The 10,635-nt window shown below is 45.6% G+C and overlaps 1 protein-coding gene across 1 annotated transcript; it reads left to right on the top strand.

Moving 5' to 3' along the window:
* The first annotated feature begins 244 nt into the window (after positions 1-244).
* On the top strand, positions 245-5,530 carry LOC130490791 (alveolar macrophage chemotactic factor-like). Its single transcript, XM_056864598.1, has 4 exons — positions 245-317; positions 3,359-3,485; positions 3,588-3,672; positions 5,507-5,530. Exons 1-4 carry the CDS (start codon positions 245-247, stop codon positions 5,528-5,530), a joined length of 309 nt encoding a protein of 102 aa, XP_056720576.1.
* The last annotated feature ends 5,105 nt before the right edge of the window (positions 5,531-10,635 follow it).

Genomic DNA, 10,635 nt, shown 5'->3' with positions numbered 1-10,635 from the left:
GAAACGGCCCTCCAGCTCCTCGCCCTTCCCTCTTCCACCCCTTGCGGCTCCCGTGGGTCCCGGCCAAAGGCTCCCCCCCCTCCTTCCATCCTCGCACGTGCAAGGAAAACCCGACGGGGCGGGGAGCCAGCCCCTGACTCACCGGCCGTCGGGTTTCCCGGCTGGGGAATTGCCCCACCGGACGGTTTAAAAAGCCCCGAGGAGGGATGGAGGCATCCAGAACCCGCTGCGACCAGAACCCACCATGGACCCGCGCCGTCGAGTCTCCCTGCTGCTCTGCTTCTCCCTGCTGGCAGCCGCCCTCTTGCAAAGCCGAGGTGAGTCCGCCCCGGGCGGAGATGGAAAGCAACCCTCGCCCTTCTTTCTGCTGTCGGGAGAACGGCGTCGAAGAAGGCTTGCCGGGCTCCTGGAAACCAACCTCCCTGCCAATTCCTCGAGCGCTGGACGGGTTGGGGAGGAAACGCGCTCTGCACGCCCTCAGAGGCGAGGTCTGAGACAGGGTTCTGGTCCTGGAAACTCTGGGAAGGTGCAGAGCGAAGGTCCTGGGAGGACTGGGGCAGAGAAACAGGCTGGGTGGAAGAGCAGGGAGGGGGGGCGGTGGTTCCAGCCTATCTAGAGTTTCAAGTTTGGAATTGACCCCCCACCCACCCCAATCCCCAAGTGCCTGTGCGCAAAGGTTGCTGTGCAGTGTGGCAGGCAAACTCTGCATGTGCTCGGAGACACTGGCCATTTATGCATGGAAGGTTTTGCATTGGATTTGCCACTCTATAGATGCATATTTTCCCCATCCGAATTCTCAAAACTCTGCATGGGGAGGGGGGCTTATTGTTGAGTTTTGAGAATATGGATAGGGAGAAAGTGCATCTAAAGAGGGGCAAATCCAAGGCAAAACCTCCCGTGCATAAATGGCAACTGCCTTTTCTACACGTTCCATATTTTCAGGCGGATTTGGGGCTTCCAATTTTGTTTGGTGTGAATAACCCCCTAGGGAACTTATGGGGGTGGGTGGGGGAAGGCTGACTGATATGCGTGGGAGGGGAGGATATATTTCTTTTAAAAGGATCCTGGATTATTTCCCTATCTGGGACAAGAAGTGGCACCGGAGGGGGGGGTGATTGGGGAAATGGGAAGGAAGGATTCCCTTCATTTCTCTAGCACTGTATCTCTGATCCGGGGGGGGGTGTTGGTGGCAATGTCTCTTTTTTGTAGCATCCCCTCATGTCATGTGTATTTTGCTTCTGAGAATCAGAGACTTCTGAGATCCTTCCAAAGTGAGGTCCTTTTCAGCCCCATTCAAATCAGGTGAATCAAAAGTACATCGTTTTTGTTGCCTGGCGTCCACAAATTTTTGCAGCATCTAATTTTTAAACTCCGTTTAGGAGTTTAGTACGGTCCAAAGACGGAATGATTTAGTAGCGGCAGTCTGAAGGAAAGCGGGATTCTAGCTGCAAAACTTGTTTATGTTCCTTGGAAAGCTTATCGAAGACAGACATTGTTGGGTATGATGAATCCATCATTTTTAGGTGCTTGGTTTTTACACTGTGCACATCTTTCTGGTCATACCTGTAGAATCAGAGATGCAGCTGGTTATCTCTGTACACAACCTAGTACACAAAATCACTATAGCTATTTACGTTTTGATCCTGTTCTTCATCTACCAAGCTCAGGGAGGTATCTATAGTTAGTTTTCCTTTTCCTTATTTTTTTATTCTCACAGCAACCCTGTGAGGTAGGCTAGTCTGAGAGAGACTGACTCACAAGGTCACCCAGTGAGGTGCATGGTTGAGTAGAAATCAACCCAAGTCTTCCAGATACTGTTCTGGCACTGTTATCTACTATAAAACACTTCCTTTTACAAAGTATGCAATGCTTTAAATTATACAGTTGCTTATTGGGGGCTGCTGGAGGGCAAAGATTATTTTCTAAAAAGAACAACACTAAACTTAACCGCAAAGCCCTGTGTTCTGAATTCCAGATTTGGGTGGGCTGGTTGAGGCTGTGCAGTAGTGAGGGAAGTGCGCTTTGTCCATGCTTAGAAGCACAGTGTTCACTAGCCCTTGCGCTTTTAACACCAGGTTCCTGGTGGTTTGTGCTTCAGCTCGCATTAAATTTTTGGAAATGGTTCAATGCACTCTTAAAAGACGAAACCGGAGAAACGCTTGACCTGACTAACAATGTGGCATGCCAAAAGCAGAAGAGATTTACATTCGAGGAATAAGGAAGTCCAAATGCTTGGCGGCGTTCCTGAGCAGAACTGGGAGAGCTGCATTTAAAAAAAGAAAGCTGTCTTTTCTTGATTTTAATTGCAATAGTTGGGAAATTATAACACCGCCTCGGTCCGCAGACAGTTACTTCCTTGGCAGTCTCCTGGGGCTTTTAGCTGTCTCAGCAGGTTCTCAAGGATTTACGTTCTATTCTATAGTATAAATCGGAAGGAGTTTAATATTAAAAAGGTAAAGGTCCCCTGTGCAAGCACCGGGTCATTCCTGACCCATGGGGTGACGTCACATCCCTATGTTTCCAAGGCAGACTTTGTTTGCGAGGTGGTTTGCCAGTGCCTTCCACAGTCATCTTCCCTTTACCCCCAGCAAGCCGGGTACTCATTTTACCGACCTCGGAAGGATGGAAGGCTGAGTCGACCTTGAGCCGGCTACCTGAAACCGACTTCCGTTGGGATCGAACTCAGGTCGTGAGCAGAGCTTTGGGCTGCAATACTGCAGCTTAACACTCTGCGCCACGGGGCTCCTTAGTTAAATATTAGGATAGTATTAAAAGTGTATTTTATAAAGGTAGTTTTGTTTAATATAATAGAATTATAGAAATAGAGAAAACGGTATCTTAATAAGAAAATCAAATATATCCTATTTTAACATGTTAGAGATTAAATTGGGAAAAAGGCAAATTTCCACCCCGTGTATATACTTTTTTTAAAAAATAATTGAACAGTAGATATAATATTGTTGAAGCATTGTTGTAATCTCTAATTTTCCCCTTAACCCCTTTCTTTATTCCTTATTCTTTTGAAAATTAAAATATCTATGTCTATTAGGGTTGCCAACCTCCAGGTACTAGCTGGAGATCTCCTGCTATTACAACTGATCTCCAGCCGATAGAGATCAGTTCCCCTGGAGAAAATGGCCCCTGGAGAAAATGGCATTGAAGTCCCTCCCCAAATCCTACCCTCCTCAGGCTCAGCCCCAAAAACCTCCCGCTGTTGGCGAAGAGGGACCTAGCAACCCTAATGTCTATGACTGTCTATTGATCTATCGATTTATCAATCTGTCAGGATTTACATTCTGGGGAAAAATGGTGGTTTGGCTTCGGCACTCACTGAGGCATCTGTTCTTTTCTTTCACAGCTTCCCCTCTGAACGGGGAACTGCGCTGCCAATGTGTGGAGCTGTTTACCGGCAGGTTCCCCGCAAAACTCATCACTCGGCTAAACCTCTACCCTGCGGGACCTCACTGCGCCAACATTGAAGTCATGTAAGTGAACCCCCGGCCCGTTCCCTTCCCGTTCCCTTGTCACCCTTGGCTGTGTCCGAGCCCTTCGCTCATCCGGCTGTTTTTCTTTGCATTCTCTAACAGAGCCACCACAACAGATGGGAGAGAAGTCTGTCTGGATCCCGAGGCGCCTCGGATCAAGGCGGCTATTGCAAAGCTTCTGGAAAAGGTACGTACAGAAGATGTTGGGGGGAGATGAGTGGGCTTCAGTGTGACCTCAGAGGAAGAACACTTGAAAATGAGAGATTCAAAACAGATAAAAGGAAGTATTTCTTCACACAACGCATAGTTAACTTGTGGAACTCCCTGCCCCAGGATGTGGTGATGGCTGCCAACTTGGAAAGCTTGAAGAGGGGAGTGGACATGTTCATAGAGGAGAGGACTATTCATGGCTACTAGTAAAAATGGATACTAGTCTTGATGCATATCTATTCTCTCCAGGTTCAGAGGAACATACCTATTATATCAGGTGCTGTGGAACACAGGCAGGATAATGCTGCAGTCGTCTTGTTTGTGGGTTTCCTAGTAGTACCTGGTTGGCCACTGTGTGAACAGACTGCTCGACTTGATGGGCCTTGATCTGATCCAGCATGGCCTTTCTTATGTTCTTCTGTCCTTTGGGACTTTAAATTTTGCCCAGTGATGAGGGTGCTTTAAATCTGCGCCTTTATTGAGGAAGGAAAGTCTTGGATCTTGCCATCAAAGTATATTTCTGGATATTTCAATGAATGGCACTGGATAATATATCAGGTTCCTTTAGCGCTAGAGGCATGCCATTGCCATCTATGTGACCAAGGAATGAGCTAACCTGTTTTTCCCTCACAACAACCCTATGAGGTGGGTTAGGCTGAGAGGGTGCGACTGGCCCAGGGTCACCCAGCAAGCTTCCGTGGCAGGGTGGGGATTCGACACTGGGTCTCCCAGATTCTAGTACGACCCTCTAACCCAGACACTATACTAGTACTGCAGAAAGGAGGATTTAAGTCTTGCGACTTGTGTGTGAAAAGGATCTTGGGGTCTTAGTAGACCGAACACTGAACATGAGTCAGCAGTGTGATGCGGTAGCTAAAAAGGCAAATGCGGTCTTGGGCTGCGCATCAACAGAAGTATAGTGTCCAGATCACGCAAAGTGATGGTATCGCTTTACTCTGCTCTGGTTAGACCTCACCTAGAGAACTGTGTTCAGTTTTGGGCACCACAATTTAAGAAAGATGTAGACAAGCTGGAACGTGTCCAGAGGAGGGCAACAAAGATGGTGAGGGGTCTGGAGACCAAGTCCTATGAGGAAAGGTTGAAGGAGCTGGGTATGTTTAGCCTGAAGAGGAGAAGACTGAGAGGGGATATGATAACCATCTTCAAGTACTTGAGGGGTTGTCATATAGAGGATGGTGCTGAGTTGTTTTCTGTTGCCCAAGAAGGTCGGACCAGAACCAATGGGTTGAAATTAAATCAAAAGAGTTTCCGTCTAGACATTAGGAATAATTTTCTAACAGAGCGGTTCCTCAGTGGAACAGGCTTCCTTGGGAGGTGGTAAGCTCTCTTTCCCTGGAGGTTTTTAAGAAGAGGCTAGATGGCCATCTGTTAGCAATGCTGATTCCGTGACCTTAGGCAGATGATGAGAGGGAGGGCATCTTGGCCATCTTCTGGTCACTAGGGGTGTATGTGTGTGTGTGGGAGGTAGTTGTGAATTTCCTGCATTGTGCAGGGGGTTGGACTTGATGACCCTGGTGGTCCCTTCCAACTCTGTGATTCTATGACCCTCCCATACCCCATTTCCTAATTGTGCACAGGCAACTTAAGAGGCAATATAGGTTGCTAGACCAACTGCATAACAAGAACACCTGCTACAGATACCAAGAGATCAATACAAAATTAGTGGCAGCTTTGGATCGAGGCTTGATGAAGTACAAAGTGCATGATGCTGAAAGAGCACGTGTTGGTGGGGCCTGACGGTTTCTAGCACGTTTTTCTCATGTGCCATACTGTATTCTCTTGACTTGCAGAAAAAAGAAAGCAACCAGCTGTGAAGAAAGCTATTGAACATGGATGAATAGAGCAGTTACTGGTGACTTCCAGGAAGGAAGAAATTAACTGGGAGACCATAGAAGGAAGAGCTGGAAAGCAAATCCTGCTTTTCTTGGCTTTGACAGCAGAGCCACTTGTCTGGGACGCTTTCCGCTATTTATTATGGAGCCTGGTTATTATATATTTATTTTATGTATTTATTCCTAAACTCTCAAATGGGTTGGTCTGTTCAGTCCAGCAGCGCTAGGTGCTGCTCTTAATGCACTCTGTGTAATCGGAGGGTGCGGAATGCGAGGCACGGCACCCAGATGCCAGACGGTGAATTCTGACGGGAAGAGGTCTTGCACAATCCCTTTAGAAATCAGTGGGCCCTGCCTCAGAGCACGGTAGCAAGGCTCTTGGTTGCTCCTGCAGCACTTGCCCGGGAGAACTTCTTGCTAGATGGCGCCCAATGTTGTTACTTTACAAGTGGGTAAAGCGAACCTTCCTAGCAATTAAGATCTTCCTTGGTGGCCCAATGCCCTCCCCGTATCAAGTGCGACGGGGTGAGCAAATATGTGAGACGGGGCCTTGTTTACTGTGGCACCCAGAAACCCCTTTTCTCAGGGAAGTTGCTCGTTCCCCAGTGCAGGGCCAAAGAGGTGGCTTTTCTGAAAGCGTTTGGGTTGCTCTGACCGGTATAATTTATAATTATGTAATTATTTATGGCTGGGAGTGTTGCTGTTGACACTTTCTATGATGATTGAGGGGGCTTCTGTTGGTATTATTTCTAGGCTGTATTTGTACTTTTTGGTTTTATGATGTTTTTTAACATATTGCAGGATTTTTTAAATGACCTATTGGCCACTTTCTGGATCTTTGGATCATAACATGGGATAATATTTTAATAAGTTTATTATTAATATATATATGATGGCTTTGGTCATACCTAATGAGTACCCAGCTTGCTGTAGAAGTGTAGAAGACTGGGGAAGCCAATGGCAAACCACCCCATAAACATAGTTTGCTTAGTAAACATCGGGATATCATGTCACCCCATGGGTCAGTAATGACCCAGTGCTTGCACAGGGGACTACCTTTACCTTTTACCCATACCTAAATCCAGATTGGGGGAATGTATTCTTTTAGGGGTTCACTGAAAGAAATTTTTGTCTGGTACAACTGGTGGGGAACAAAATTTTGGGATGGTTAAAGGGGAAAGATTTCAACAGGCTTACACAATGTACATGGCTAATGGCAATATCCAACTGTGGTGAAGTTTAAATAAAATATCACTTGCTTAGCATCTCCTAAGTATTCCAGAGTTCTACTAATAGTTATTGCTAGTTATGCAGAAATGTAAAGAGCGGTAATGTTCTAAATCAACTCATGCATTTTTTTAAAAAATGTCTTCATTGTATGACATACTGTCAAAATAACTTTTCAGAATAATGGTTTGCTGCTCTTTTTTGGATTACCCTGCCCTCTTCAGTGAGTGGACTCCTTGGTACATATCCTTTTGTAATGCCCTTAGGTGTCCCAGCTTAGGCTAAAATGGATGATGCCATGTTTTAATAAATGCTCTGCATTTTCTCGAGCAACATTAGAGTAAAACGTTCAGCTCCTCTTAAAGGACTCTAGCTTTCAGTGTACTTATTTTGTTGCTCATTTTTTAGAGGCTGCGGAGAATAGTCAAAGGGAGGTGTTTTTAGCTATGGGTCTTAAATAGGTTTTATGGTTTTATTGTTCAAGACCTCGGTCTAAGAACAGGGGGTTTGAGTTAAATAGTTAAATAATGAAAAGGCCATGTCTGTGTTGCTGTAACAGTCTTTTTTGGATTAAAGGGAAAAATGCCTCCGTTTTATATAAAAAAAAACCTGTGTACCACATGTCCTAAATGGAAATAAAACGCTTTTCTAAACTCAACGGGTAGAACTATTGTTTTTTGGTGGGGACCAGTGTGCGATTGGGTTTTTTGATTTAGCAATTTGGAATAAACAGGTAACTTTGGTATTTTCGCCCATTTATACTTGTGAGCCCAAAAAGCTCCTCCAGGTGTGTGTGTGAGCATATACACCCACACCTTGGGTTGCCAGGTCGCTCTTCGCCACCGGCGGGAGGTTTTTGGGGCGGAGCCTGAGGAAGGCGGGGTTTGGGAAGGGGAGGGACTTCAATGCCATAGAGTTCAATTGCCAAAGCAGTCATTTTTCTCCAGGTGATGTGATCTCTATTGGCTGGAGATCAGTTGGCAACAATTTAGCAGTTGACAACAATTTAGCCGGGTGAGGCTTTTGTTTCCACCTTTCAATACATTGTATATAAGCCTGGTGAGGCTTGTTTCAACTTTTCTTTACTGTATCCATTTTTTTCAGTTTGTTTGAGTCTTATACATTGTAACTTTGCATACATTGTATCCTTATTCGCCTTGTTTGTAGTTTGAGGTTTCCGTGTGCATTCCAACACAGATTATATGACCTCCCTCAAGCTCCTGTGCATTATTTGATGTTTGCTAATTATTTGATGTTGTTGTATTAATATTGTTTTGGTTTAGAATTAATCACCCTTGCAGTTCTTTTCATACATATATCCCAATTTGGGTTTACTTTAGTTTTACTATTGAGCCACGTGCTGCCTTCTCCAACAGACACTACCTGGCCGTTGGCAACCCTACCCACACACAAATATATACATATAGATATAAAATGGTGAGAGGAAAACAACAACCACCCTGAATAAACAACACAGCAAAAGGAAGAAGAAGAAAAAGAGTTGGTTTTTAGACCCCGCTTTTCTCTGCCTTTTAAGGAGCCTCAGAACGGCTTACAATCACCTTCCTCTCCCAACAGAGATCTCGTGAAATAGGTGGGGTGAGAGAGTTCTGCGGGAAGACTAGGTCAAGGAATGGCAGCAAAAAAGTAAAATTATCTCAGTCAAGTCAGCCCTGGACCCCAAAGACCTCATCAAATGCAAACGGCTTTCCCAGCTTCCTGAAGGCCAACATGTAGATATCTAGGATGGTGTCAGGCCTCAGCAAATCGATGCGTTCCTGGCAATAACTTTCCTCCAGACGATGCAGCGAGTTAAAGGTTTATTTCAGAAGAACAGCGTTTTCAGCAGGTCAAAGACTTAAGGCTAGCATACAGGTATGGGGAATATTGAAACGTATATAGGGTGGATACAATGGGGTTGATTGGATTATTGGAAACAAAGACACAATACCGAAGCAAACTACCGGTAAAGACTTGAGCAAAAGTATTCAGAGTAAAATGTGTGCGTTAAGTGGCTGATCTTCCCGGGCTCCCAGTATTGTTCTGCAGGACCCGGTATCAGATCAGCCATTACCGGAGCGGGTCTCCATTGAGCTGCAGATCTTGGGCAGGAGACCAGGTGCAAACGGGGAGGGACGGAGTGCAAAAGGACCCCATTTTGTCCATTGGGGAAACTATCTTGTTTCTACCCGGGGCCGGCGGAGAGCCTATCTGACAGATAGCTTCTGCAGTGCAGGCCTAGGTTTTACCATGCAGATTTTGGTGGCTTTAGGTGTGTGTGTGTGTGTTAAGTGCCGTCAAGTCGCTTCCGACTCGTGGCGACCCTATGAATCAATGTCCTCCAAAGTGTCCTATCCTTAACAGCCTTGCTCAGATCTTGCAACTGAGGGCCGTGGCTTCCTTTATAGAGTCCATCCATCTGAGGGCCGTGGCTTCCTTTATAGAGTCCATCCATCTCTTGTTGGGTCTTCCTCTTTTCCTGCTGCCTTCAGCTTTTCCTAGCCTGATTTTCTTTTCCAGTAACTCTTGTCTTCTCATAATATGTCCAAAGTATGATAGCCTCAGTTTAGTCATTTTAGCTTCTGGGGTCAGTTCAGGCTTGATTTGATCTAAAACCCACTGATTTGTTTTTTTGGCGGTCCAGGGTATCTGTAACCCTCTCCTCCAACACCACATTTCAAAGGAATCTACTTTCTTCCTATCTGCTTTCTTCATTGTCCAGCTCTTGCACCCATACATAGTAATAGGGAATACGATGGCATGTATTAACCTGATCTTTGTTGCCAGTGACACATCCTTACACTTCAGAATCAAATCAGGCTTTAGGTACAAGCACTTAAATGTGCTCAGACTGTACTTGGGAAGTGCTAGGTGGGTTGGATTGTGTGCCCTATCAAAATTCTTAACACCTGGTTCATACAGGAATGAATATTTCAAGCAACTGTCTACTGAGTTAGAGCCTTGGATGGCCAAGGTCAGTATTGTCTTCTCTTAACTGGGTCTCCAGGGTCTCAGGCGGAGGTCTTTCTCATCACCTCCTATCCGATCTCTTACCTGGTGATGCCTGGGATTGAACCTGGGGCCTTTCGCGTTCAGAGCAGATGCCCCACAACTTAAGAGTGGCTGATTTACATGAACAGTGGAGGAGGAAAGTTGTATCAGATGCCTTGAGAGCCAGCATGGTGTAGTGGTTAAGAGCGGTGGTTTGGAGCGGTGGACTCTGATCTGGAGAATGGGGTTTGATTCTCCACTCTTCCATGTGAGCAGCGGAGGCTAATCTGGTGAATTGGATTTGTTTCCCCACTCCTGCACATGAAGCCAGCTGGGTGACCTTGGGCTAGTCACACTCTCTCAGTCCCATCTACCTCACAGGGTGTTGGGAGGGGAAAGGAAGGTGATTGTAAGCCGGTTAGATTCTCACTTAAGTGGTAGAGAAAGTCAGCATATAAAAACCAACTCTTCTTCTTCTTCTTCTTCTTCTTCTTCTTCTTCTTCTTCTTCTTCTTCTTCTTCTTCTTCTTCTTCTTCTTCTTCTTCTTCGTTTTATAATGAGAAAAAACTACATTTTCTTCTTTGAAGAGAAGCCACCATCTTGGGCAAATTCTGTATATAATAGTTTCTCTCTCTCTGATACTCCAAGGAGCAAAGGGCTGTGCGCACACCTCCCCTATCCTCCCTTTTACCTTAAAAAATAAATTCCTGTGGTGACGGTTTAGTGGGGATTTGAACCCAAGCCTCCTCAGTCTTAATGCAGCACCTCAGTGGTGCCTCTTTTTAATGTGAGTAAAGGGTCACCATAAGTCAGCTATGACTTGATGGCAAAAAAAAAGTACCACTTTTAAATCTTCACCTTCCTACCT

This window comes from Euleptes europaea, chromosome 18 (assembly GCF_029931775.1).
Source record: "Euleptes europaea isolate rEulEur1 chromosome 18, rEulEur1.hap1, whole genome shotgun sequence".
Taxonomy (NCBI): Eukaryota; Metazoa; Chordata; class Lepidosauria; order Squamata; family Sphaerodactylidae; genus Euleptes; species Euleptes europaea.
Note: the sequence above shows the minus strand (reverse complement) of the source record. Positions and strands in the feature narration are given on the sequence as shown.

What these genes read in the sequence shown, in the direction of transcription:
- LOC130490791 (XM_056864598.1), top strand. Translation starts at nt 245, where the DNA reads ATGGACCCGCGCCGTCGAGTCTCCCTGCTGCTCTGCTTCTCCCTGCTG. An exon ending in TGCGCCAACATTGAAGTCAT is followed by an intron (nt 3,486 to 3,587) that starts GTAAGTGAACCC and finishes ATTCTCTAACAG; the next exon opens with AGCCACCACAACAGATGGGA. An exon ending in TTGCAAAGCTTCTGGAAAAG is followed by an intron (nt 3,673 to 5,506) that starts GTACGTACAGAA and finishes CTTGACTTGCAG; the next exon opens with AAAAAAGAAAGCAACCAGCT.